The sequence below is a fragment of the Phaethon aethereus genome (assembly GCF_964289735.1).
Source record: "Phaethon aethereus genome assembly, chromosome: 13".
NCBI classification, from domain to species: Eukaryota; Metazoa; Chordata; class Aves; order Phaethontiformes; family Phaethontidae; genus Phaethon; species Phaethon aethereus.
The window spans coordinates 448,201-475,134 of record NC_138589.1 but is presented as its reverse complement, the minus strand read 5'-3'; the positions used below and the strand labels follow the sequence as shown (position 1 = coordinate 475,134).

Here is a 26,934-nt window from a genome sequence, read left to right as displayed (position 1 = left end):
ATATATATTTATAAGGGCCTTAATATAGATCCCTAATTGCCCGTCTCGGTTGATTTATAGCACGGCAGCACGAGCAACAGGAACGGCACGATCCGCCGGTGAGCGCTTGGGGACGTGTGTGCGGGTGGGGGGGGTCCGGCAGGCGTCCCCTCAAGCTGGCGCCCGTGGGCGGTGGGGGGACGGACGCCGGCGCTGGCTTGGGGGGTGCAAGAAGCCCACCGGCGTCCCTGGCTCTACCCCAGGCTGCGAAGCTTGCCCCGAGAAAGGATTTGCTAGCCCAGCATCCCGGGGTGCAGGAGAGTGCTGCTGTAGTCATTGCGAAGGGTCCAGGCTGGCTGGGCAGCACGGACTCATTTCGGACACGGAGCTGCAATTCCCACGTGCCTTTCGTAGCCCGTTGCCACCGACTCTTGTTTCACCGCTCTGATGGTCTCATGGGCCCAGAATCCCCCGTTGTTCCTCGGACAGCTGATACCTGGGCTGAGTTTCGTCGCTCCTCTGCGCAGGGATCTTTCTTCTCCCGGCTCCCTCCTCCATGCCAGATTAAAAAAAGAAAAGGCGGCGGAGCCGTGCGGTGCCACCAGCCCCGCGCGGGGTTCGTTAGCGGCCGATCCGGCGCGTTACGGATCTGCGAAGTCTCGCTTTGGGGGAAGGGCGAGAGGTGCAAGCTTCGATTAGCTAAGCCGCGGTTTTCCCAACGCTTCCCTCCGCTCGTCTCCCGTGCTCCACCCAAACGCTCGACGAGCGGCTCCTACGGTTCTGGCGAGCCGGGGACGCCGCTGCGCCGCGCCGTAAGCCCCGGGGCGAGGACCCGAGCTCCGGGCTACGCCGGGAAGGGTTACGCGGCGGCAGGCGAGGTGCCAGCCGCTTCCTCGACGTCCCGCGAACGCGTGGCGGAGGGGAAGGGCGGAGGATTGGGAGGTTTTGCGAGAGAGATGTTTTGCCCTTGGAAACTCCGCAGCGGCGGGGAGACGCGGTGCCCGATTCGGGGTTTCAGGTGCACCAAGGTGGGGTGAACGCGCGGGAGGAGCCACCAGGTTCTGGTCCAGATGACCTCGTATTTCATTTTTTCCTTCTCCTGCGGCTGCGTGTGTTCTCTTGGGTGCTCAGCCCAGCCCCGGGGCAGCTGCCCTAGCTGAGCCCGCGTCCGCGTTTCTGCGGAAAACAGCCCGGTGGCTTTTCCATCAGCTTTCCTGGGCTTGGGCAGCTCACTCGTTCTTGAGTTGGCTGCTCCATGCTCTGCTGAGCCTCGGTCGGAGCAGACAACACCCCTAAATCAAGCTCTCTAGGCTTCCTCGGATGAGCCGACGGAGATGCTGGCCGGAATAACCGCCGGGGCGCTGGCGCGTGCCGGCTGCCCTCCTTGCCGCGGTTCGGCACGGCCTTCCCGCGGGAGAAAGGAAGGGCGAGAGCTTCCCCTGCTGCAAACTCATTTGATTTGAGCACCGTCCTGCTAAACAAACCCCCTCCCCTGAGCTTTCGCTGGGGGAAGAGCAGACCTTTACCTGCCAGCTTGTGTTGGGGGAAAGGGGTATTTTTTTTCTAGTTCTCGGCGTACCCTGGGCTGGGAGCTGCCCCTTTGCCGGCCCTCCCCGGCTACCTGTAACGTCTCGCAGCGAGCCGGCGCATCTTGGCCAGTCCCTGCCCACCTCGTTGGCCGTGAGCAACAGGAGCCAAACAACTCCCGAATTTACAGCCCCGAGGGGTGCAGAGGGGGACGCCGGCTGCTTGGCAGCGGCTGCGAGCAGCTCCTTGCTCGGAGGGTCCCACCGCTTTCGGTACCTGTAATTTTTTCCAATTTGGAAGCTTAGAAGCGCAGTCGGGGATAGCAGCTGCCTCGGGACAAAGCCTTGTTCGCCTTCTGGGTGGAAGCCGCGGCCGCCGCAGAAGCAGCGAGCGGGTTCGTGCCCCAACCCAGCAGGCAATCCCGGAGCGGGGCCGCTCCTCCGTGCCAACCTCCCTTCCCCAACCTGCTTTTTGTTGTAAAAAAACAGAGAACAAAGGAAAAAAAAAAAATCCCACTTTTTGGTACCATCTCTAAGCCGGGAGCTCTGCTGTGGTTTGACCAGGACTCGCCGCTAGCCCCGGGGCACGTTGTACGCGACGCCGTTGAACCAAGCGGCTCCTGCTCGGGGGAAGTCGCATCACCGAGCGTAACTTGGTGGCCGGGCCGTGACGCAGGGCTGAACGCGTGCGTCTGCCGCTACGTGCGCGCCGGGCTCGGGCGTCTGTGCCCTGTGGGGCTGGCGTAAAGGCTCTTCAGCTCGCCGGCGATCTGGTTTTTGGGATGAGCGTCCATGCCGTATCCGAGGAGGTGGGATTGCCTCTCGCTCGAGAGCCTCGGGCACCCTTCGGCTCTTAGCTACCGAAGCTGAACAGCTCTGGGAGGATCTCCCAAAACGCCTGTTTCGTCCCCGCGTGCTGCCTGGGGCTGGGACCGCCGCAGGACGCCTTCCCCGGCGCTCAGACCGAGCACGTGCGGTTGCACCAGGCTCGGGACTCTTCTTCCCGTGCCCCCACGTGCTCTGCCGAGCGCTGCGACGCTGTTTCGGGTGCCTGCTGTCTGATCGGGACTGCTTCGGCAGGAGGGCCCCGGCTGCTCTAATCTGCTCTCCCCTTTCCCTGCCTCCCCAGGTGCCAGAGGCTTGGAGTGCTCGCCCTCCACCCCCACCATGAACTCCTACTTCTACAAGTTCATGATCAACCTGCTCAAGCGCTTCAGCAGCGAGCGGAAACTCCTGGAGACCAGAGGAGCCTTCATTATCAGGTCAGAGCACCCCGCCAGCCCCACCGGAGCCCCCGAGCACCCCCCGGGCAGGGTGGGACGGGGATGGCGGGGTCGTGCAGCCCAAGCTGCGAGCTCCCTCGGAGCCAAAACTGTTTCTACAGGCCTCCCTCGCGCGCCGGCGGGCGGTTTCAGAGCGAGCGGGACTCGCCTTTCGCGTGCTGAGGCACCGTATTTCTTGCTCCCGGTCCCGGAGGCAAAGCAGCTCCTTATTAAACAGCGTTGTCAGAGCCCGTTTCGTTAAGAAACAACCGGAGCCCGAAGACAGGCCGGGGCTTGGGGCGCCGAGCGGAGTGAACCTCTCCACCCCGCTGAGCAAGGTGCTTGCCCGGCGAAAGCCTCGTCCCCCAGCGCCGTGCGTTTCCGCGCCGGGAGTTTGGTAGGTTTTGCTTTGGCTTTTTAAGGCGCGGGGGCTGGCAGGGCCTCGTCGTTAGCGCGACGACACCCGGGGCGAGGGACGCCGACTCCTCGGCTGGCAGAGACAACATCCCCCTCGGAGCGTCCCCCCTCATCTCCCCGGCCTGCGCAGCCCTGGGCAGGGGAAGCAGCCCTTCCCTCGTTAAGTGAGCAGGGCAATTAGAGCAGTAGCGAGCTTGTACGGGGTCCCGTTAAAAAGCTCTCCTGTATCACAGCCACCTCAAATTTTTCCCTCCAGCTCTGGCGGGACGAGCTTTGGCTGGCGGGGCCGGCTTTCCCAGCAGCCCGCCGGCGGTGCAGCGCGGCGGGACCGGCTCGCGGCAGCTGGGGCTTTTTGTGGTGACTCATGGCCCAAAAAATCTGCTAAAGCAAAAAAAACCCAAAAAGACTGTCCTCTGTCCTTTGTCAAGTCACGTTGTGGCTCACGTGGGGTGGATGCAGGTCTGGAGCCAAAGCGGTGGTTCTGGGAGGAGTGAGCCGTGCCCTCGGGTACTAGTGATTAACTCTGAAACCTACTGACGGCAGCTGAAATGCTGGTGTTAAGTACATCTCTGTCGCCTCCTGAAAAAGCAAGATGGGAACAGAGCGGGGAAAACTCTTACAGGACTCTTTGGAAAAGATCGATCTCTTGCCGGAGCGACCCAGTGAACGCAGGAGCCTCATGGGGCTATTTTTAGCCACTTGTCAAATTGAAGCCGTATGTGCATTCCCACGTTACGTCCCTCCCCTGTCTGCAAGCCAGCTCAGCTGTTCCGCACAGCGGGGTGAGAACCAGCCTCATGTTTGACTTGGGAGATGCCGGTGATGTCGAGAGCGCATGAAGGGGATGCCCACGAGACCAGGATGGGGCGTGTTAAAGCACAGTCCTCCCCCACCGCTGGCACAAGCCCTTTGTTCCCGTTGTCTTCCCCTCTCCTCTGGGAGCACCACCGCCCTTTCTGCTGCCGACTGGCCCGGGAGTGGCGAGGCAGGGCAGGAAAACAGACCTGTTAAGTTTAGGCAATGATTTCCAGCCGCAGGATGGGTGCTCAGGGGACAGGGAAATGGGGGACAGGGTTTTTATGAAAGCCCCGCATGGCGGTTTTCCCCGTCACGTTGCCAGTGGGCAAGTTCGAAGGTCGGCAAGTTCAGGCGGAGGGTCTACGGTTAAGGGTAGTTTATTTTCTAGCCTGACCCAGGCCTGTTCGTGTCCGGCTGCTGATTCTGAAAGGACTTTAGTCCCTCTCCTGCTACGTCTTCGGGGTCCCGGAGGCAGCGGTTACGGTACGTCGCGTGCCAGGGGACGGGAGCGTGGTTTGAGCAGCCATCTCTGCAAGAGCCCGTGGAGGTGGGACCGTCCCTCGTGGCTGTGGGGACGTGCTGTCATCTGTAAGGAAGCACCCAGCTCCTTCCCTCTCCCTTGCCTGGGACCCCCGGTCTGGGGGATAACCCGGCACTGGCACACGGTCCCTCTGCCCAGCGCCCTTGGAGGTGCCCCTCTTGGCCTGCCGCCTTTCCCACTGGGGTCCGGCGCGGCGCCGCCAGATCGAACCGTGGCATGCCGCCTCACCCGTGCCGCCGCCACGGAGCTCGCGCCCCGGGCTGAGCCCCGGCAGGAGGAGAAGGGAAGGGCAACATCCAGGAAAAGGCTCTTCAAAGCTGCTCAGGTGCCTCACGGACGCAAGGGACCCTCTTTGCGACGGGCTGTGACGAGGTGGCTCCGGCAGTACAAATCACCCAGAGTCTCAGGCTTTCCACCCCCTTGAGGCACCGGAGAGGTGGCAAAGCTGCTCCCAAGGTCTCTTCCAAGGTTTTTTTGGTTTGTTTTTTTTTTTTTGGCTTGGCATCAGTTTTCTGCATCGCAGCGGACGGGGGTTTTCCTCTGGGGGTCGGTCTCTCTCACTGTCACTTGCGCCTTTTTTTAGGCTGGAAGCCAGCAAAGTTATTCCGCCTTTGAAACTCTGGATTCCAGGCGCTGCCTTCTCCTTTCGAGCTGGGTGTGTTTGCACTCCGAGGTGGCTCCCAAAGGCTTGTCGGAGGCAGGAGCATCAGCCGCCAACCTTGTCCCCTCTCACCTTGATGAGCGGAGCCGAGGCCTTCCAGCCTTCTGGCTAATTAGGAGCTCTCTGCCCCAGCTGGCACGTGGCCGTCCGGGACTCAACGGAGCCCTTGAGCAAGAAGCACATATCCATGTTCAGCTGCTGGCCTCCCGACGATGGCTCGGAGCAGCAGAAAAATGCGGAGGAGCTTCCAAAGCATCACATGGCTCCTTGGAGCGGCACAGCCGTCCTCCGGGCAGGATCCCTGTGGAGGGAGAGCTGCTCGGCAGGTCAGGAGGCAGGCAGCGGAGCCACACCGAGGTTTTCAGCCCGTGCTGGTATTTACGGGCTGGATTTATTGCTTGCTTGCTGGTACCGGCGCTGTGGTATGGGGGGGTTAGATCAAAGGCGAAGTCCTACCCCACGGGCGTCAGCGTTGCTGCTCAGAGCACGGTCCGAGGGCAGGGCTGGCTGCCCTAGCTGCCTTGCCGTCCTTGGAAGGAGCCGTCTTCTCCCCTCTCGTCCCTCCCCAGGCCGGTTGTGCAGTCCCCGCGCTGTCCTCAGGGTCTGGCTGAGCTGCGGGAGCCGGTTTAGCTCACTAAGCCCAGCCTAACACCAAAGCATCTGCCTTGTTGCTGCTCCCTGAGCTGGAGCAGCTCTGGCATTCGTGGCTGATGTCCATTGCCGGGGTGGGCAATGAACCCTCCGGGGTACGGGATGCGCTCGAGCAGCTGGAGACGTCCCCGTACGCGTTGCATGTGGATGCTTTGAAGCGCGGGGCTTAACTTTTAAGCCCGGAGAGGCCGTTTTCTCGCCGAGCGGCGGCACCCTGGGGCGCACGGGGACGCCTGAGTCAGCGCTTTGCTCCCCGGGCGCGCGGGGGTTGTCTCAGCCTGTTGTACAGAGCCGCCGAATAAACCTCCCCGCGTCTAGACCCTTCTCACGGGGCGTTCGCCGAGGTTAAGCTGCGCCGGAGGGGCCCTGGGGCGAATTTTAAGCCACCTCCCGCAGGGTGGGACTTGGCTGGGGATGGTCTCTGGCTTTTTGGGGGATGCTTGAACCCCGTGGGGGGCAGCCGGGAGGGTGGGCCGGTTCTCCGTCCGCTCTGGAGGAGGTCGGCTGGAGCAGGTAACGTTGCTCGGCCGACTTACGGCATTAGCTGGGGAGCTGGAAAACCCCAAGTCTCGGGCCGGGGCCGGGGGTTCGCAGCCTCTGCAGACGGGGAGAGTTCTCCGGGCTGGAAATCCTGCTTTTCCCTTGGGGTCTCGAAGTCTGCCGGGACGAGGCCGGCGGAGCCGGGGACGGCCGCCGGCGCGTCGCCTCGGGTGTGGGAAGGGCGTTACGGTGATGCCCGCGGCGGGGGCTCCCCAACATCCTTGCGCCCCGGCCTGGGCGCTCTGGGGCTCCCCCGGGCGCGCGCTGCGCTTGGCCAAACAACCTCCGTCCCTCCCGGCGGTGCCGGGGCTGGCTTCGGGTGTGCCGATGCCGCCATGCTCCCCCCGGCCCCGAAAATCCCCCTGCCCCACCAGCAAGTGAGTCGGGGCCGGAGGGGGGACGGGACGCGTCGCCTCTTCCTCTCTCCCACCCTCGGCGCTGCAGAACGAAACCTGCCTTGGTTTTTGCGGGGGACGCTCGGCACAGGGGAAAAAAAAAGGGGAAAAGGGGGGAAGAAGGGGGGGAAGGGAGGAAAAAGGGGGGAAGGGGGAAAAAGAGAGGGGAAAAGAGGGAAAGGGAAAAAAAGGGGAAAAAAAAGAGGGGAAAAAAACCGGGGGAGGGAAAAAGGAAAAAAAGAATTGCAGCCCCTTTGATAAACTGTGATATGAACTCGGGTAAAATCCAAACAGCTGTGAGCACTACAAGGGAAGCTTCTGTGTCGGGAGGCAGCGAGCCTGCGAAAATCCACCGCTCTGCCTGGCAGGATGCTCGCTGGCCGCCTGCCCTTCTGCTTTCACGAGCCGTGCGCTCTGCGTGTCCCCGGGCCTCGCGGAAAGGAGGAACCGGAGAAAGCTTTTTATTCTTGAGTCCTTTTTATTATTTTTTTATTTTATTTTTAATTTTTTCCACCCCTTGGCGAAGCAGAAAGCGGGGCTGCCTCCCCGCCGAGCCCCCGGCCGGGCACGGGCTGAGGGAGCGGCGCGGCGCACGGCCCCGGCTCCGCACGGAGGGCTGCGGGCTTCCCACGCCGCCCTTTAACCCACTTCCCAAAAATCTCCTCTCCCCAAAACTCTCCTCCGCCCAGCCCCAAGAGCCCCGGCGCGGCGCCTTAGCGGTGCGGTGGTGGCCGAGCTCTGCTTTTCTGTGTCGCCCGCGCGCGGTGAACACCCCGGCGCGCTCCTCGCGTGTGAATTTGGGGTGGAAACCAGCAGCCCCGCTCCACCTCCGAAACTGCCCCCCCCACCCCCCCGCTCCCGCACGGCTTTATTTCACGTGGCGCGAGCCCGCGGGAGCGCGCACTTAATGAGGTTTTCATTAGCCATCGCACTGGGCTCTCCGCTACCCTCCACAGCCCCACGGAGCGGGAGCTGGAGGGGAAAAACCTGGAAGGATTTGATGGGTTTTCCTGTAGAAAAATGGGAAGCGTGTGCAAGCGGCTGCGCCGGGATGGGCTGGGACTAATTCGGGTCCGCGAGAGGGTGGAGGGGAGGAAAATCCTCCCAAAATGGCCAAGTTCCTTCAAAGGGCTGGTCCCCCGCGGGGAGGATATTTGCTCCATCCCAGTGCTTTCCCTGGGATCCCAACAGGAACGCTCCAGAAACGCGGGCTGGGAAGGGGGGGAGCTGGGAAAAGGTGGGCTGGGCAGCAGAGGAGAGGAGCCCGCAGCTCCCGCGCTTGCTGAGCGTCGCCTTCCCCGGAGCGGGGCTTCGCACACGAGCAGCTCCCAAGGTTGTCTCCCAAATTCTCCTCGCCTGGCCGATGGGGTCAGGCCCTTCGTCGTGGGGAATTAACCCAGCCGATCCCGTCGGGCGGGCTCGGGGGTTCAGGTGCTGTTTCCTGCTCTTGCTCCGCGAAGGTGCCATCTGGGTTTATTCACCTCCCTGGAGGGAAAAGCCAGGATGGGGAGAGGCTGAGTAACGGCATTTTCCCCCGTCTCGCGGGGGATCTTGCTCGGGATTATCCCGAGGCACAGGGCACGCTCGGTTAAAAACCTCAAAGCAGAGCTGAGTGTTTTGCCTCCTGCTGCTCTCATCAAGGTTTTGGGGTTTTTTTTATTTTTTAATTTTTCCCCCCCATTCCTGGCTGCTTTCGAGCGGCTCGCAGCCCATCCGCTCTCCGCCGCAGTGGGTCCCTGCCTGCTGCCACCCCCGGGATGCTGCCACCCCCTTCCAGTCCCTGTTTTCTTTCCTTCTGGAAAGCTTCACCCTCAAAACACGCAGCGTCTTCCTGCCGTGCTCCCCCCCTCAGCCGGTGCCTCCGCTTTCAGAGGTCTGGGGGTGCCCAGCGGGACTGTCTTCCCCCAAGTTTGCCTCCCCTGCCGGGGGGACGCTAAGGCTCGTCCACCTCGACCATGCTTTTAGGAGCAAAAGCCCTTTTTATTCCGTCAGCTCGAGGCGATGGGAAGGGCGAGCGCCGGAGCCACGGCTCCTGTCCCGCTGCAAGCCGTGCACGCCCCGAACCGCATCGGCCTCTCCCGGCTCCTGTCGGCGCAGCTCTGCGCCCGCTCCTTTAACCTATTTTATTTGCCGCGAAGAGAAATTACGGGGGAAGAAATAAGGCGCTTGTCCGTTTTCTTGAAAATTAGGCCACAGCTGTCAGCCTGGAAGGGAAGCGTACGTCTCGAAGGAAGGATCTGCGGCTGCTTCACGCGTCTTTCCCCCCCTCCCCAGCCAGCCCCTACCCTTCCTCCTCTTCAAAACGGAGGATGCTCGCCCGAAAACGTCGCTGCCTGGCGTAAGTCCGCCTCTGGGGCCAGGGGCTGGAGGGCTCGGTTGAATCTGGGGAGGTGGGCTGGAGCTGCCCGTGCCTCCCACCTGGGGCATGAAGCCCCGAGAGCCCCAGGCGAGACTCGCGTTTGCCGCCCGTTTTGCCCTCGAGTCGTCAGCAGGTTTAAAAGTCAGAGAAGAGATGCCCTGGGGGAAGGGGGGGTATTTTTTGCTTTCCTGGAGGGTTCGGAGCGGGAGAGCTGCCTGTTGTCCAGGTGAGCCTCCTGTAGATGCTCGGACGTTTGTAGGAAGCGTCTTGGAAGCTTTGCAGGTCCTCGGTGGCTGCACGGTTGCAGGCAGGACAGCTTTATCCGTAAGGTTTCCTCAAGGAAACCCCTGGGACATGGTAGCGTGGGCAGCTGGAGGCTGGTGCTGGGTGCGCGTCTAGCGGGCTTCGCCCTGGAGGAGTTCATCGGTGTTACGTCTAAGGGCTGGGTGATGCCTTGGGCTGAGACGACCATTAAGTTTCCAAATTTAGTTCTCTTTTAGCTTCTGGCCCATCCCAGGGGATATTGGCCGTTGATCGTTTTCTGTGCTGAAGGTGATCAGAAGAAACTGAAGAAGTTTGAAGAAATGTCTTCTGAAGGAACTCTTCCTCCTCCTGGGTACAGTCCCCTTTCCCCCTCCGGTTGGGTACGGAGCTGTGGGCACCTCACTGCCGGTGTAAGTGCCTGGAGGCGTTGGCTATCGCCTGCTTTGTGAACGGAAGGTGACCTCTTTGGAGGGTGCTGTTCTCCGGGCAGCCGGTGCCCGAGGCGGGAACAAGTCTGGGTTCATCACAGGTCAAGGTGGAGGCGCCCAGCTTTGGCGCTGGGCTCGCGGCTTCGGTGGGCAGGCGGGCAGTGGGGAAGCCATCCGGCATCCCGGCGCTCCGGCATCTGAGGGGAGCGTTGCGAGGAGCAGAAGCCAAGGCTCTACAGGACCGAGGTGCCGCGGGAAAGGAGGCGGCGCGCTCCCCTCGGGGCTCCCCCTCGGCTGTGCTGGGGGTCCCCGGCGATCGCCTTCCGGCCGAGACGACCCCAGCTCGGCGCCGAGCCGGCGCCGCGGCTCCTTCAGCCCCTGTCACGCTGACGGCTTCCGCCGAGCAGACGCCCTGTGGGAGGGTTTTCTTGGTCGCAGTGAAACGCTCGGCGCCTCTCTCTTCTCCAGCGAAGGCGTTGCAGGGCTTCTCTCCGGCTTGCCGAGATCCGCGCCTCTCCTCCCCAGATCTGTACGTCTCTGGTCCGCACCTTTCACCGGGTTTCCCCGGGGAACCCGGTAACCACCACAGTGGCAAGGTTGAAAAGAACGTCCGGGCTTTGGCGCACGTTAAACTCGGTCTCTGCTGCACACCCTGGGCTCTCTCTGACCCCGTGCTCTTGTTCCTGGCCGACCTGATGTCTCAAAGAGCACGACCTGAACATCTGGCCACCCAGAAAAGAGTCCAAGAGCCACACGAAGAAGGGGGTGCGGGTCCTGCTTTCGCTCGCAGTGTCTTCCCGGGGTGAGCCGTGATGGCTCCCGGCTTCCGAGCTGCCCTTCCCAAGGACTTGGCTCTCCGGGGCTTTCCTTAGCTGGGTCGCACTCGACTTCCCCCGTCCAGCTGATGCCGACGCTCCGCCGGGTATCTCGCTCCGTCTCGGTGCCTGCAAGCCCATCGCCCCGAGACGGACCCCACCGGGTCCTCTCTGTCTCTTGAGGAGGACGCGAGCTCGTCAGGGAGAGGTGCCGGCGGAGGCTGGGAGAGAGGGGCCCTCTCCTCCCTAGTCCTGCCTCCGGCAGAAGGAACCCCACGGCTCCTGAACTTCCCGAACCCGTCGCAATCCCGTACATTAAACGCTGTGGATTCTGAAAGCGGGAGCTGCCGGGGTTGCCATGGTTTCCCGTGCCCAGAGGAGCGGCTCCAGAGGCCAGATTCGGCAAAGGCGGGGAGAAAAATGGAGGACTGGGAATTTCTTCACCGCTGCCATAGGGAAGGATGGGGGAATGGCATCCTCCTGCCTTCCCTGATCTCTTCTCCCTCTCCCCTTCCCCTTCTAATTTTATCTGTGCTTCCTCTGCACATTCCTAGCGGATCCCAGCTGCTGGGCCAGGCCTGGGGTGCTGCTTTTCCCGGCAGCAGGATTTCAGGGGGTCGGGGACGGGCGTCACAGCGGCTGCGGGCCCCCGGGCGTCTCGCGGGGAGCCTGGAGTGAGGAGGAAGGGTGGCGAAAAGCCTTGGGGAGGAGAGAGGAAGGGAGTGGAGGAAGAGGAGGGTGGGGAGGAAGGACGGGGGCGGCAGCCACGGGAGAGGTTGCGAGCCCCACAAGCCAAAAAGCGGGGCAGAGCCCCTCGGAGCATCGCTCCCCCCCGGCCTCCACCACCTCCTTCCCCGGCTCCGGCGCTGTCCCGGTTGCCGGAAGCGGGACGAGACGCGCTCCTCTCCCCACTGGGGCCGCGGGTCCCCCCGGAGCCAACAAAGCGAGTCACTGGCGCTTAATGGAGGAGCACCTGCTTAGCTGAAGGCGGCGGGACGGCGCTCGGCGCGGCCGGGCGCTGGGACGGGGCCAGCGGCGCTCAGCCAGGGCTCCCGGCAGGTCCCAGCGGAGGGGACGGTGTCGCCTCCCGCGGCGGGGCTGGATTTCGTCTTTCCCCCCCCCCCCCGCCCGCCCTTCCATAATTTTATGGAAAACCAGACTTTCACCCGCTTTGAGCAAGCACCGGCCGCCCCGACCCTCCGCCTGCACGCTGAGCGCGATGGCAATGATGATGCGGCGGCGCAGCTCGGGGACGCGAGGCTGGCGACGACCTTGGCTCTTCCCTCGGCCGCCGTCGGCTTGCCAAGGGGTCTTTTAGGCTTGCGGGGGGTCCCGCCTTCCCCTTCTCCTCCTCTCCCGTGCCGGGAGGTCCTGGGGGGCGCGGGGAGAGCCCCCGGGGAGAGGCACCTCTGCCGTTAGCATCGGGGGGTGAAGTCGTGCAGCTGGGCTGCGTATAGATTGTATTTATGGGGCGTATAGATACGCATTTACGGGGTGTATATGTCTGGGGCATGGCTCCGGCTCGCTGCCCCCTCCGCCCCGTTCCCCTTCCACAGCCGCCCCTCCGGCATCTCGGCTGCCGCCCTCTTGGTTTGAAGGCACCTGTGTCGTCCCCCCCGGGTACGGCCCCGGCCCCCGCCTCCCCCCGGCCAGCTCCGCGTTCCCCTCGTGCCAGCGAAGCCTCCCCGGGGATCGGCTCCGCGGGACCCCTCCCGTCGCACTGGCAGCCGCCCGGCGCTGCCAGTGGGGCTCAGCTGCCGGCTGCCGTCACGCAGGCCGGCAGCTGCCGGTCGTCCCCTCTTTTGGGGACCACTTTCAGGATCTGCCAGCCACGGGGCTTCGGGGGGGAGTTCGGGGTCTCCAGCTGCATCGGGCTGCTGAGCACCGGCAAACTCATTCTACTGGTGGCTCCCGGAGAGCCCCTGCCTGGGGGCAGCTGGGGGGATGGTGCCCAGGTGGGGTGGCATCCCTGGGGCGGGGGGGTGGCGCGGCTTCTGCTCGGGGCCGGGGGGGGACACTCTGCACGGCCGCTCCTGTGACACTCGCCAGGTTTCCAGTTTCCCAGCGCCACCGAAAGGAGAGGGAACAACCCAAACCTTCCCCCTGATCAAAATGGGGCCCGAAATGAGAAAGTGGCTCGTGTCCAGCCCCCCACTCGCCGGCGGCGCGGCACTAGCCAGCCAGATGTCAGAGCTCCTATTTTGGGAAAGCAGGATCCCTCCTTTTCCATGGAGGGGCAGCGGAGGGGGGACCCGGCCGGCGGCCTCGCCGGCAGTGGGCGAGGGCGGTTCCGGAGGTCGCTGAATTGCCCTCGGCGCTCGCCGGCACGGTTTTCGGTTTGGCCGAGCTTGTTGGAGCGTTTTTCGTAGCCCTTCTGCCTGGAAGGTGGAAAACACCAGCTCCTCGGCGGCGCCGAGCAGCCGGCGGCGGTGCAGAAGAGCCGGGCGTTGACCGTACCGACACGCCGGGCGCTTTGAAGTCAGGGGCGAAACGATCCCCGTGTTTGTCCCCGGAGCACCCATCCCCAGTTTGGGCACAGTAAATCACCCCGCGCCGTGGTCCGAGTGCCTGGCACCCGCTTCGGCACGGCTGCCGGAGGAAGCTCGGCAAGGACCCTGCATCCGCTTGTCCCCTCTTACGGGGAAAGGGGAGGACAGAGCCAGCTCGCCCCTGGGCTGGGCTGGCTTTGCCGCAGCTGGCGATGACCAGGTCCTGCCTGCGGTGCCGAGCTACGGATTTGCTTTTGGCTCCAGCAGCTGAACCGAAAGCCTCGGCCTCCCCCTTCCCTCCCTCGATGCTTCGCTTTCCCGTCGTCTCCCTCCTCCAGCCAGCCCGCGTCCAAGCGGCGAGAAATCGGGGAAGCGTTCTCATCCCCGTGAATGCAGCCGGTTACGTAAGAATAATTGGGATAAATGAGCTTATTTATCACGGCCCGTTCCATTTTAACGGGGTCCGGGGCGACCGCCGCGTTGGGTTACATAAAAGCCCGCACAGAGCGTCTCATTGTCCGGCGGTGGCCACGCGGGATGCGGGAGCTGCCGGTGGAGAGGAGCTGGGGCTGGGCGAGGGTTGCTTGGCAGAATTGGGAGGAAGATGGGGGGAGACGGGGATGGGGGGATGGTTCTTCCTCCACGTGCTGGGAGGGAAAAATCCGTTTCTCCATTCCCCGTCCGCTGCCTGTATCCCTAAAACAGAGGAGCTCGGGGGGATGCCAGCACTCCCCCGGTGCCGAGGTTCCCCACGGGGGAGACGCGGGTGCCTGGGGAGCACCCCAGTTTCAGAAGGAGCTGGGGAGCCGGGTGGGCTCTCCCGGATCTCCCCGACCTGGGCACCGCAGAGCTGAGCCGGCGCTGGGCAGCGTTTCAGTGTCCTCAGACAAACCGCCCGGGAAGGCAGCGGCCCGGGGGAAAAACAGGAAATCCCCAAATCCAAACAAACGCGGAAGGAAAAAAAAAAAAAAAATCTCGGCTTTGGTTTCTGGTCTAAAATGTTGAAAACCTTGAGAACGCCCCCAGGTTTGTCAAGCGGGACATTCCTGCCGTGACCCAGGCAGAGCGGCGCGGGCCGCGGCACCGGCTACGCTGTGTTTTGGGGAGAGCGCTGCCGGGAGGGCGTCCGGCGGAGCAAAGGCGTCTTCCAGCTTCGCCGGCTGGAGCGCCGGAGCCCCTCAGCACCGGGTCTCCTGGGAGCCGGGCCGCGGGGCAGGTCGCTGGGCTGCAGAGGGGAGGGCAGCCTCCGGCTCCGGGGCTCCCGCGTTGTGCCGTGCCCGGAGGGAGCCCTCAGTCCCGGCGTCATGGCTGCGCTCGTTAACCGTCCTGTCCCTGCGTTTCTCTCTCCTCTGTGACCCGCAGGCAGCTTTGTCTGCTGCTGAACGCGGAGAACATCTTCCACTCCATGGCAGACATACTGCTTCGGGAAGAGGACCTCAAGTTTGCCTCTACCATGGTCCACACCCTGAACACCATCCTGCTGACGTCCTCCGAGCTCTTCCAGCTGAGGAACCAACTGAAGGACCTGAGGACCCCGGTACGGGCAGCGGGAGCCGGCTCGGCTGGGTGGGGGACGTAATGGGGACGGTGGGGACCCGACAGGCACCCGCGGACGCGTCTTGCAGCCCGGTCCCTGCCTGACCGGTCCCAGGGCTGGAGCTCGGGCACCCGAGGTGGCCCCTTCGTCCCTCCTCTCTTCAGGAGCTGAGGGGAGCATGGAGGACGTGCCCGACTCTTGCTTCTCTCCTCTGGGCTGGGAAGGGGCTCCCTGAGCCCTCGAGCAGCTGCCACCTCCCTCCGCCCCGACACGGGCCGGGGACAGCTGACAGCGGGAGCCGAGCCCCCGGCCCCCCAGCTGTCCCTGCCGGGGACGTGCCCGCGGGCTTTGCCGAGCAGCTGCCGCCGGCACCAGCCGCATCCGAGCGAGGAAGACTTCTCCTCCTCATCCTTGCTCCCGCCGGTGACCCGACCCCGACGGCTCCCTCTTTCCCCAGGAAAGCCGAAACCTGTTCTGCTGCCTGTACCGGTCCTGGTGTCACAACCCCGTGACAACCGTGTCCCTCTGCTTCCTTACCCAGAACTACAAGCATGCCTACGACCTCATCCAGAAATTGTATCCTTTGGGGGTTTTCTGCGAGGCCGCCGGCCGGGCTGGCCCCTGGTCCTTCTGTGGCCACCAAGGTCACCCTGCGGGCCAGCCCAGCCTCCTGCCTGCGGCCCATCGTTGCCGGGGCGGCGTCCCCACGACGCGCGGGCAGGGCAGCCCGTGCTGGGCGCACGCCAGCTCCCTTCCCCTTTGTGTCATCCCCTTTTTTTTTATTTTTTTGTGGTGTAAAAAGAGGGAAGTGTGTGCCGGCTGAGCCCTGACCTTCCCCTGCCTGGGAGGGGAGGCTCCTCAGCATCCTCTTCCTCCAGGAAGACGAAGGCTTTGGCCTCCTGGCCCGATGAGCAGGCAGCGCCCAGCACGGCGCGGTTCCCGGAGCGCTCACCGTCTGCCTGCAGCGGAACGGTTATTTTCGTGCGCTGCCAAACCCCGGGCCGCCCCGTACGAAGCTTTCCGTACGAAGCAGCTTAATAATGTGCTCGGGTTCCCTTCCCGGCACACGCCAGCGTCTCTCCGGGGGGGACGGGAGCGCTCGGCATCGCCGCCGTGCCATCCCCGCGGGCCGAGGGCGGGTAAAAGCGAGCGCCGTCTGCCTGCCTGCTATCTGCCTAGGCAGCCTGCCTTTTCCCCATCCCTGCCTGCTTGTCCCGTTCCCTTCCGTGGTCCCTCGGCCGCCCGCAGACCTGTCGGCTCTGCCTGCGTGCGAGCCCTGCCCGTTGCCTGCCCGCTCCCTTCCACGCCGGGCGTCACCGGGGCGAGCCTTCCGCCGCTGCCGGGCCGGCCTCGTCCGAGGCAGCGTCCTTAACGGCCGCACCCAGCGGGGATCTGGAGGTCACCGTGGATTTCCTCACCGAGGTGGACAAGCTGGTGCAGCTCATCGAGTGCCCCATATTCACGTGTAAGGAGCAAACACCGCGTGGGGAAGGGGCGGCGCGTGGCGCTCCCCCACCCCGGGCGAATCCCCCTCCCCGCTTCTCCGCCGCAAACGGCAGCCGCCGCACGAATAAATAGAGCAGAAGTTATCAGACTTCTTGCCGGGGGGGGTTGCCCAGCGCCGGAGCTGCCCGCCGGGGACGAGTGCGCTGGCAGCACCGGCGAGGGGGGCAGCTCGCCCCCCCGGGGGTGGGTTAAGGGAGCAAGCGGAGCTGGCACCGAAGAAAAGGGCGGGGGGAGCCTGGAGCACGCCGAGCGTCTCCGGGTGTACGATTTGGGAGCCACATGTGCCACCCGTGGAGACACCGGGGTGGCATGGCGGGCACTGCCGTAGTAAGGAAAAAGGTGGATTTTTTTTTTCTGGAAGTGGGAGAATTAAACCCTAAAAAGCTGCTTGCCCCAGCAGTGGTCCCCAGCCAGAGCCTGGCCGGGGGCTCGGGGACACGGTGGTGGGAGCCGGGGTGGGGAGGGGGACCACGGCGGGCTGACCCCCGGCTGGCGAGGGGCGTCTCGTGGTGGCGTTCGGCTGCCGCCGGGCTCCTCCTCCCGGGAAGCGGAGCTGGGCACGGGGGCATCGGGCAGCGCCCTGGAAAGGACTCTGCGGGGGGTCCTGCCTGGGTCCAGGGCTGGAGGACATCTGGGGAGGGGGGTCGGAGCAGCCGGGCAGCGGAGGCGTGGGCTGCCCCTCGGCCGCGCTCCCTCCCGTGGGTCCCTGTGCCTCGTCCCCAGGGTGACTCTCCCCGCCGTGCCAGGCACCCACCTACCCGTGGTGGTTTCCCACGGCCCCCCGCGATTCCTTGAGGGGTGGGGGACAAGACATGTCCCCCCCAGAGCGGCATCCCTGGGCGGGGAGACGCCAGGGGTGCCGGTGGCTACCGGGAGGTGAGATGCTGGCCCCGGGGACCTCAGTTGTCTGTAGGTCTCTGGAAGGTCCTTCCACCCCTGAGCGCCGGGAGGGCGGTTTCGGCTCTGCGGAGCGGCGCGGGGGCCTGGCGCACGTACGGCCGAGCGGAGGGGATCCCCTCGCTCCAGGGAGCCCCCGGGAGGGGGCCACCCGGCCCTCCTGCCGCGGGGTGCTCCGGCGGGGCGTTTCTGCTGGTCCTGCCGAAGCTGAGGAGCAATCTCGTGTTGCACCTCGTGTCCTCAGGCAGGCGGCAGGGACGGGAGACCGGGAAGCTGCCGCCCCTTCCCCAGCTGGCAGCGGGGGGCTGCGGCGAGGAGACGGGCTTCTGCGGGGCGTGTGGGACGCAAAGGCGGACGAGTTAACGGAGGGAGAGAGGCTGCGGGCGCCGTGCGGGTGTCCCTCGGGTGGGCTGGCAGAGGCGTGCGGCCTCCCCGGGACCATCGGATGGGTCGGGAGGAACTGGCTAACGGGGGCTGGAGGCAAAAAAGCCATGTTACCCGCCTCCCCCTCCTCTTCCTCTCCCAGATCTCCGCCTGCAGCTGCTGGACGTGAAGAGCAACCCCTACCTGATCAAGGCTCTGTACGGGCTGCTGATGCTGCTGCCCCAGAGCAGCGCCTTCCAGCTCCTCTCCCACCGCCTGCAGTGCGTGCCCAACCCCGAGCTCATGCAGACCGCGTAAGTGCCGTGGGGACGGACCCCCGGCGTCGGGGACGGACCAGCCGAGGCCCCCGCGCTCTTCTTTCGCCCCCCTCCCCGGCTCCTTCGCGGCCGCGACTGCTCCGTGCCCGGTGGCCGGGCGCGTCGGCTCGGGGGGTTTGTGTCTATATTTGGTAACCCCGGGAGGGCTGTGCCTCGTCCACAGGCATTTGGCATCCGGGATGGAAAATTTCACTTGTGGGGTCGCTATGGAAACCGGCAGAGCCGGGAAGGAGCCGTACGGAGCGCGATGCCGGCAGCCTGGGGGTGCTCCCGAAGCCCGTGTGTGCGCATCCCCCCACCCCGAGCCCAGCCAGCCTTCACGGCACCCGAAAGCGCCCCGTCACCCGTGCGTGCCCGCGGCCGGCCGCTCCATCCCCGCCCCTGGCCTTCGGGGAGCAGCGGCACGCGAGGGCGGCGGCTGCCTCGCACCCGGCCAAAATCCTTCGGCTCCCCGCTCAGGGGTGCAGGCGCCTGGCTCGTTCGACGCCGGCGGTGGGATTTGCTCTCCAGCCCTCGGCTAAGGAGCAGCGAGGGGTGGACGCGAAAGCTGGGGCCGCCTTTGCGAAGCCCCGGGAACAGAGAGGAGAGCTCCCAAGTTTCGGGCAGGTTTCCAAATTAACCTCCCACCGGTGCGACTCCTTGGCTTTTAACTGCTCCCGTGGGCTGGCTTTTATCCCTCGTGGCCTCCGGCACGGCGCTGGCACCCGCAGCCTGGCACGGATTTTAACTGGGGAGGGGGCGGATGGGCTGAGAGCCGCACGTGTTTCCTCCCCCCTTTTTTGTTTCTCCCCCTCCCCTTGGCCCTGGCAACGGGGCTTTTTTCGAGCAACCGGAGCTGTCAGACGGGCTGAGCATCTGATTAACTCTGACCTACATTCCTTCAAACGCCGAAGCCGGCTTTCGTAACAGCCCGGCCCCGGCTGCCCCCTCCCCAGCGCCGCGGCGGGGCCTCCAGACGCCGCCTGCCCGCGGGCTGCCCACCGTCCCACCACGGGCTCCCCTGCTTTGCAGTCCTTCCCCGGCCAAAACACGCAGCCGGTTGTTGCTGGGCCGTAAAAGCGGGCCGGGGAAACTGAGGCACACGGCAAGAGCGGCCTTCCCGGCCAGTCTCGCCGCTTTTGGCCGGAATGGGTTGGGGCAGGAGGGAGCATCCGTGTCAGAGGGGTTAACCTCGGGGGCCGGGGTGCTGAGGCAGGCATCCCTCGTCCCCTCTTTCTTGTCCCAGGGCTCTGGGGGCTCCGTCTCTTGCTTCAGGGGAGAGAAACGGGGCGTTGGGGGTACCGGCATCGCTCAGATGTGCCGGGCTCGGCTTCCTCGGGGCAAGCCCTCGGTGCTGACCGTGAGGGATGCGCCGGGGCACAGGCGTCTCCTGCCCCCGCCCGCCCTCACGCTCCGCTCCCTCCCCGCAGGGACGGCCCCAAACCGAGCTCCGGCTTCAAGAGGACGGCGGCCCCCAACATCGACTACGCGGAGCTGCTGCAGCACTTCGAGAAGGTCCAAAACAAGCACCTGGAAGCGCGGCACCAGCGAGCCGGGCGGGCCGAGCCGCCGGACCGGCGGGTGGTCCTCTGAGCGGCCGCGCGGCAGCCGCGGGTGCGCACGGTTGCCGGGGCAGGGACCAGGGGACGCCGCGGACCAGGGGATGGGGGACGCCGGTTGCTGGCCGCCGGAGGATGCGGTGGGTTTAATGGCAGAGGGAGATGGGCGAGCGCTCGGTGCGGGGCCGGTTTTCCTCCCCGCTCCCGTGGGTGTGTGCGGACGGTGGGGGACCCCCGGGCCGCGCCCAGCTTCTCCCATGGGTGACACAGGGAAGGGTCGCGGGAGGAGAGGGCCGGGGGCAGGCGCCTCATCTTCTCTTGCAGTCGGGCGAGGAAACTCCCCTTCGCTTTGCTAATGCCTTCCCCGTGACCGTCAGCTGAGCGCCCGGCCTCCCGCCAGCGGGACCGGAGGGAAGACGGGAGCAACCCCCAGCCCCGTGCCCTGGACAAGGGGCGCGCGGGGCCACCGGCCGCCTCTTGCCACCCCGGCTTCCACCCTCCGGCTCCAAGGCCGCGCCGGAGGCTGCCGACGGCGTCTCGCCCGGGGACCCGCGCGCTCCCGCGCGTGGCGCTCGGCCCCCTCCCCGCGTCCACGCGCCCTCCCCGAGCCCCTGGCACAGAGGGCGGCGCAGCCTTAACTCCCAGCTGGCACCGGGGGCGGCGCAGACCCCCGCCGCACCCAGCCCCGGGCTCGGTTCTTTCCTCCTTCGTTAGGCTCCTCACGATAAAATAAACGAGCGATGCAGAGCAGCCCGTTCCTGGTGGCTGGGCTCCCCATCCGTACGGATCCGGTCCCACGGGCAGGGGATGGCGTGGAGCATCTTGCTCGAGCCCGAGCCGCGGGCTGGCCCGACCCTGCCACGCTGGCTCGCCGGCAAAGCCGGGCTTCTCCGCCTGCTCCTCTCCCCAGCAGGGGAAAAAAACACCGCCGAAATCCTTCCAGGCCCCGGTCACGAAACCGCAGCGTGGTGACGGGCATTTTCCTGGCCCGGAGCGGCCGCCGGCGCTGCCTTTGCCATCCCGCGGCGCCGAGGGACCGTCACCGCCGGCGCGTGCCGGGCTGCCGCGGTTCAGGGGATCGCGGTTGCATCCCCCGGCGTGTTTCAGGCCCTCACCTGATCCCGGGGAAAGGGGGGGCTGGAGGAATTTGTGGAGTTTTTATGGCTCCTGGCCCGTTTACAGCGGAGCCGGGCTCTGGCAGCGGGTTCCCCGAACAGCCCCGCACCGGCGCTGCTTTGGCTGGAATAAAGACATTCCTCTCATTCCCGGGAAAGGGCTTTCCAAACCCGGCCGTGGCGGGTTACTGTTAACAGCCGCCCCTGTAGGACGGGCGTGCGGTGGGTTCCCCAGCCCGCTAACCACTCGGGGTGCTGGGGGGGGTGTGGGGGTGACCGTGTTGCCTGTCCCCAACCGCTGCTGGGCCGTTGCCAGCGTGGGCCAAGGCTCTGCCCATCGCTCCTGCTGCGCTCGCTGCCGCCACGCAGCCTTTCCATACCGAGGGATGGGGTTTATGGGGAGAAATCCCAGCCGGAGCACCGAGCCGTTATCATTTCCGTATGGGTGGCTCTTGACCAGCGCCAGCCAGAGCAGCGCGGTGCCGCCAGGAACGTGCTGCAGGGCTCGGGGCCGCTTTTCTGGCAGGAGGGGGAACGGGCCCGGCTGAGGCTGAGCCCCGAGCGAGCGTCGGCGCGCAGCTCGGCGCGTCGGGTCTCAGCCCGACCCCCCAGGCACGGGGAGGCCGGGAATGGGGCCTCGGGAGGGCTCCCGGGAAGGGCTCGTCCGGCAGGCCACGCATCCCCCGCGCTCGGCGGGCACCGGGCACTTGGGGGGGGTCACCCCAAAGGGCCTTGAACCTGTCCCAGGGGTTCAAGGGCACCGCGGCCTCCCCGGGCGGGGGCGGGAGGGGGGGGCAGCGGCGGTCCGACAGCCCCCGGAGAGCGGCGAAGCCCAGCACCCCCGGGGGGCTGCCCCCCGAGTGCCCGCACTCCTGCCCCCCAGCACCCCCAAGATCCCGTGGGGGTCTGCCAGCAAGCCCCCGCACCTCGGCCCGGCACCCCCAAACGTCCCCCGGGGCCGCTCCCCGGCCCCCCCCGGCCCCGCGGCGCATGTGCCGCGCAGACCCCGCCCCGCCGCGCCCCGCGCCCCGCTCCGCGCCGCCGGCGGGGGGGCGGCGGCGGCTCCGCTCGGCCCCCCGGAAGGGGTGTGGGGGGCGTGGGGGGGGCGACGCGCCGCCCGGCCCCCCCCGCCGCGCCGCCGCCCCGCCGCCGCCCCCCGCCGCCGCTGAGCCCGGCCCCGCCGCCGCGGCCCGAGCCCGGCCCGGGCTGCCGCAGCGCCGCGATGGAGACGGCGGAGAAGGAGTGCGGGGCCCTCGGCGGCCTCTTCCAAGCCATCATCAACGACATGAAGGTAGGGACGGGCCCCGCGCGTCCCCCCGCGCCCTGGCCGGCCCCGCCGCCGCGGGCCCGCGACGGGCATCGGGCCCCCCGCGGTGTGCCGCAGCCCCACGGCAGCCCCACGGCAGCCCCGGAGCCATCGCCCGCTGTCGCAGCCCCACAGCAGCCCTGTATCCCCCAGCCCCACGGCAGCCCCACGGCAGCCCCGGAGCCATCGCCCGCTGTCGCAGCCCCGCAGCAGCCCTGTATCCCCCCCGGGCACCGGAGCCCCGTGTCGGGCATCGCGGCCCCACATCGGCCCCACACCCGGCGCCGGAGCCCCGTGTCGGGCATCGCGGCCCCACATCCGCCCCACACCCGGCGCCGGAGCCCCGTGTCGTGTACCGCGGCCCCACATCGGCCCCACACCCGGTGCCGGAGCCCCGTGTCGGGTGCCGCGGCCCCACAACGGCCCCGTATCCATCACCCGGTAGCGCAGCCCCACAGCAGCCCTGTAGCCCTCCCCGGGCAGCAGAGCCCCGTGTTGGGTATCGCAGCCCTACATCGGCCCCACAGCCGTCACCCGGTACCGCAGCCCCACAGCAGCCCTGCCTCCATCCCCGGGTATCGCAGCCCCGTGTCGGTCCCCGGGTACGGGAGCCCCATGCCGGGTATCGCAGACCAGGCATCGCTGCCCCACATCGAGTACCGCGGGCCCCACATCGGGTATCGGGCACCCGTTTGGGGCACCGCGTTGCCCCCACCCCTCCCGCCCCCCAGCCCGGATTTCTGCCGGACCCACTTGGGTTTGCAGCAACTGAACAAAAAGCTCCCCCGGCTCCTCCATCCCGTTTCCCAGACGGGGGGGACATCGCCTCCACCCTCCCTGGGAGCAGGATGGGGCCGCCTTTATATATATACATATACATATATATATACACGTGTGTGTGTATATAAAGCCCTTTATTTTGCTGTTTTCATTTAAAAAAAAAAAATGCCGGGGGGCATTTTTGCCTGGAGGCTGAGCGCGTAGGAGGGGAGCAGCCGAATTTCTTCATCTCGGGGGGCTGAAATTCCCACTGCCAGCCCTGGCGTTGGGGTTTAGCCCCACTCGTTTTGGGGAGGCAAAAGCTCTCTTCCTCCTCCTCCTCTTCCTCTCTTCTTGCTGCAGCCCAGTCCAGACAATGCTGTCATTGCCAAAGCAGGGGAGGGGGGATAAAAAAAAAAAAAATAAAAGCCTTGCTGAGAAGGAGATTAACCCCTTCGAGGGGCGGTGGCGGCTCCGTGGGGCCGGGCTCCAGCTCGGGGCTGGGGGAAAAGCCCTTGAGGGGGAAAATCCCGGCTCCTCCTGGGCGCCAGCCCCAGGGCGGCAGTGGCCAGGGCTGGTGGGGAAGGGTGCCGGGGTGACCAGCTGCCCCTCAAACCCCTTCGCCCCAGCCACCCCCTCCTGGTGGCCCGGCTGAGCCCCATGTCCCCAGGGTAGAGGAGGGGGGCAGCCCGTGCCTCAGTTTCTCCGTTCTCCCGCCGAGGCTGCGGAGGGGATGAGCCAGCCTGGAGCCATCACCTCCCCTGCCCCTCAGGACGCGGTCGGGCCAGGAGCCCCTCGCCATGGCATCGCGCGCTGTTGTGCCCGAGGAAACCGGACTGGATTCGTTTTCACGCTGTTTGTGGGTGGGAAAGATGACAGAAAAATACTGAAAAAGAAGAAAAAAAAAAAAACCAACCCACCCCGCTACGACTTGGGCTCGGCTCCTAGCCTGCGCGGCCCCAGCCCAGCGCCGGTTTCCCCGGGGAGAAACAACCCCCCACGCCCAAGGCGGCGGCAGTGCTTGGGGTCCCACGGCCAGGACCCCTGCGCTGGGTGTGGGAGCAGAGGGACTTTATTTCGGTGGCGGGTGGCTTTTTGGCACCCCTCGGTCCCCGAGCCAGCGGCGTCCCCGTGCCGCCTTCGCTCCTGTTGCCTCTCTGCCGGCGTGCTCCGCGTCCCTGCGTGACCTTGGCATGTCCTTGTCCCTGTTGTCCTCGTCCCCATCCTCCCGCCCGGCATCGCGGGGGGCTGGGGGCGTCATGAGCTGCCCCCTTGTTTGGGGGGAGCCTGCACTCTCCCTTCCCAGGGTGGCTGGGGGAAGGTGGCCCTGGGAGGGTGGCCCTGCCCTCCGGCAATGGCAGCCCCGGGGGCTCACGGCCCGCAGCTGGGGCGCTGCCACAAGCGGCACCTGAAGTGGCATCCTCAAACCCCCTCTCGGCCGGCTCGCAAGGAAACCAGGGCTTCCGCGGCCCCCAAAACACAACCGGGCCGGGCCGGTCCCCTGCCCCCCTCGGCGCAAAGCCTGTCCCCAGAAGTGCCACCAAGCCGGGCTCACAGAGCTGCGCGGTGGCCCACGTCCTGCAAAGACGGCTCTGGTGCCCATGTCCCAGCCCGGCGACCACCCTGGGGCGGGGTTGCAGGTCGCACTGCCAGCGGATGGTGGCGCTGGGATGGCACCAGGACGGGCGTCACTGGGACAACGGCACCAGGACTGACCTCGCTAGGATGGCAGCACCAGCACGGTCTCGCCAGGGTAGTGGCGCCGGGACTGGCCTCACTGGGACGGCTTTGCTGGGACGGTGGCCCTGGGACCAGCCTCACTGGGGTGGCACCAGGATGGCCTCACCGGGACGGTGGCACCGGGACTGGCCTTGCCAGGCTGGCACTGGGACAGCCTCACCGAGATGGCACCAGGATTAACCTCACCAGGACAACGCTGTGACTGGTCTCACTGGGATGGTGGCACCAGGATTAGCCTTGCTGGGATGGCACTGGGACTGCCTTACTGGGATGGCACTGGAGCTGGCGTTACTGGGACTGGCCTCGCTGGGATGGCACCAGGATGGTCTTACCGGAGCTGGCCTCTCTGAGACACCGCTGGGACTGGTCTTGCTGGGACGGTGGCACCGGGACAGCGGCACCGGGACAGCACCGGGACGGCCTCGCCGTGAGGACACTGGGACTGGACTTGCTGGGGTGGCCTCACTGGGATGGCATCAGGATGGCCTGGCCGGGACGGCACCCCGGTGGCCACCTTGGCACCCGTGACCTGTCCATGCTCCCACACGACCACCCCATTCAGGGCCTGGGGGGCCCAGAGCTGCCCTCCGGCCCCCTCAGTCCGCGGGGGCTCGGGAGGCTGCTGGCTGCGGGGCTGGACGGTGGTTTTGGCCATCGCTGCTTCAGGGGAGGCCCCAGGCGCTGACCGGGGGCTCAGAGCTTGCCTGTGCACCAGCTCCTTTCCTCACCTCAAATTTCCAAAGCTCCTTCACCCCTGTGAGGACGAGATTGCCGAAATCCTGAGGTCTCCATGGTCAGGCTGGAAAGGGGAAAAGCCCGGGAGGGGAAAGGGCTTGTGCTCAGCCCTTATTAGCCATCAGAGAAGCCACACCTTGCCAGGCAGGGCCACCCAGGTGCCCCATTTCTCTGTAGTGGGGAAGAGGGGATTTGCCCGGCCCGGGCAGGGGGTGCCGGGGGGCTCCGGCTCCGGCTCTCACCGTCCCCTTCCCTCCTCGCAGAGCTCCTACCCCGTCTGGGAGGATTTCAACTCGAAGGCCACCAAGCTGCACTCGCAGCTCAGGTGAGTGGCCGGGGGGCACGCGGGGGGCGCCCCCCTCCCCCAGCCCCGCAGGTGCGCCCCGGGGTGCTCGGCACCCGCTGAGCCCCCCGCCCTCGCTCTCTCCGCCCCAGGACCACCGTGCTGGCCGCGGTCGCCTTCCTGGATGCCTTCCAGAAAGTGGCCGACATGGCCACCAACACCCGAGGTAGGGCCCTCCCCACCCAGCCGTGGGTCTGGGGTGGGGGGGGGGGGGGAGTGTCCCCCGCTCCGGGGCATCCCCTGCCCAAGCAGCAGCCCCACCATCCGCGGAGACCCCCTCCAACCTGTCCCCACCCCGGGGTGCAGGGCCGAAGGGAAGGTGGGGCGGGCGCCCGGGCGGGTGCTGCCCCTCACCGCCCATGGGCGCGTAGCCAGCATCTCCTGGGGGGGCTGGTTTGCTTGCGGGGAGATGTGGGGTGACGCAGCCCCGCGCCGCTGTGCCCTGCACCCACCTCTGCCCCCCACCGGGCTGCGCCCAGGTACGGGGCTGAGCCGCCCGCCCAGAGCCCCTTGTCCCCCGCGCCCGCCCAGGAGGTGCTGGGGGCTCCGGGGGGTCCGGGGAAGGGGAATTAGGTGGAGGGAGATGCGGGAGCTCACGCTCGACTGCTTCGGGGACGGGTGTCCCCCCCACCGGGGAGGTGACACGAAGAGCTGAGGCCGCAGGTGGGGCCCCCCCCATGCTGCTGGGGGGGGGGCGGACCCCCAGACCCTCTCCGGGTGCCCGCTGGTGGCGAGGAGCCACTTCCCACCGTTCGGCTTCTGCCAGGCAGATGGTCCCGGGCTGGTTTGCGGACTGGCGGTATCCAGGCCATCTGGAGCTGCGCGGGGAGGAGGAGGAGGAGGAGGTGGAGGAGGAGGAGGAGGAGGAGGAGGAGGAAGAGGAGGAGGAGGAGGAGGAGGAGGAGGTGGCAGCTTGAGCCAGGATCAGCTTTGCCTCCAGACCCACTGGCCCACTGCACCCAGGGGGATGCTGGGGACAGCTGGTGACCAGCACGCCCCGCGTCGGCATCGCGGGCCACCCTGCACCGGGCGGTGGCACCTTGGGGACACCCCCGGACACCCTGCTGGGGTTTTTTTGGGGGGGGGGGGGGGAGGAGGCAGAGCGGCGGCGTGGGGAAACTGAGGCAGGGCGCTGGCCTTGCACGAGGCGCGTGAGCGCGGAGGGGAATCGGATTAGGACCGGCAGGAACTGGGCTAAGAGCATAAGGAGCGGGATTAGGAGAACACCCCGGCGCAGGAGAAGGCCCTCGGCCCGTGGGCTCCCCTGTTTCCACAGCACTGGGGGGCTGCCCAAAAACTCCTGCAAAGGGTGGGAGGTGTCTCTGGAGGCTTTTTTGGGAGAGAAGGGCAGAATATCACTCCCTAGCCTGCAGCTAAGAGTTTTAAATTGCTGCTTTCCCTGGGATTTGCCAGCAGCACTGCCACCATGTGGCCATCCTTAGGCTTCAGAGTTAACAGTGGTTTCACCAAAAAGGGGCACTCCCACTTCGGTTGCTGGTCAGTATCCCCCCAGGGAGCTCCGACTCCCTTCGTACGTGTGCGGGGTCGTGCTGGGAGATGATGCCCGGCACGGAGCCCTTTGCTCCCGACCGGCCAATTTCTTGGTCCAGGCCTCGCCGGCCTGGTCCCAGT

At 66.3% G+C, this 26,934-nt stretch overlaps 2 protein-coding genes across 2 annotated transcripts in view; both read left to right on the top strand.

Moving 5' to 3' along the window:
- The window catches only part of VAC14 (VAC14 component of PIKFYVE complex), a gene marked incomplete at its 5' end in the record, with an annotated part of 56,085 nt that extends 36,678 nt beyond the window's left edge, over positions 1 to 19,407 (top strand). Inside the window, 6 exons of the mRNA XM_082005793.1 lie at positions 2,635 to 2,767; positions 14,488 to 14,662; positions 15,120 to 15,238; positions 16,048 to 16,127; positions 17,592 to 17,742; positions 19,176 to 19,407. Coding sequence (XP_081861919.1) covers positions 2,635 to 2,767; positions 14,488 to 14,662; positions 15,120 to 15,238; positions 16,048 to 16,127; positions 17,592 to 17,742; positions 19,176 to 19,338 — 821 coding nt within the window. The 3' untranslated portion in view covers positions 19,339 to 19,407. The remainder of the gene's footprint in view (positions 1 to 2,634; positions 2,768 to 14,487; positions 14,663 to 15,119; positions 15,239 to 16,047; positions 16,128 to 17,591; positions 17,743 to 19,175) is intronic.
- Positions 19,408 to 21,641: 2,234 nt separating this feature from the next.
- Positions 21,642 to 26,934, top strand: part of MTSS2 (MTSS I-BAR domain containing 2) — a gene marked incomplete at both ends in the record, with an annotated part of 10,658 nt that continues 5,365 nt past the window's right edge. Inside the window, 4 exon segments of the mRNA XM_082005612.1 lie at positions 21,642 to 21,710; positions 25,223 to 25,284; positions 25,395 to 25,468; positions 26,745 to 26,799. Of these exon segments, the coding sequence (XP_081861738.1) occupies positions 21,642 to 21,710; positions 25,223 to 25,284; positions 25,395 to 25,468; positions 26,745 to 26,799 (260 nt within the window).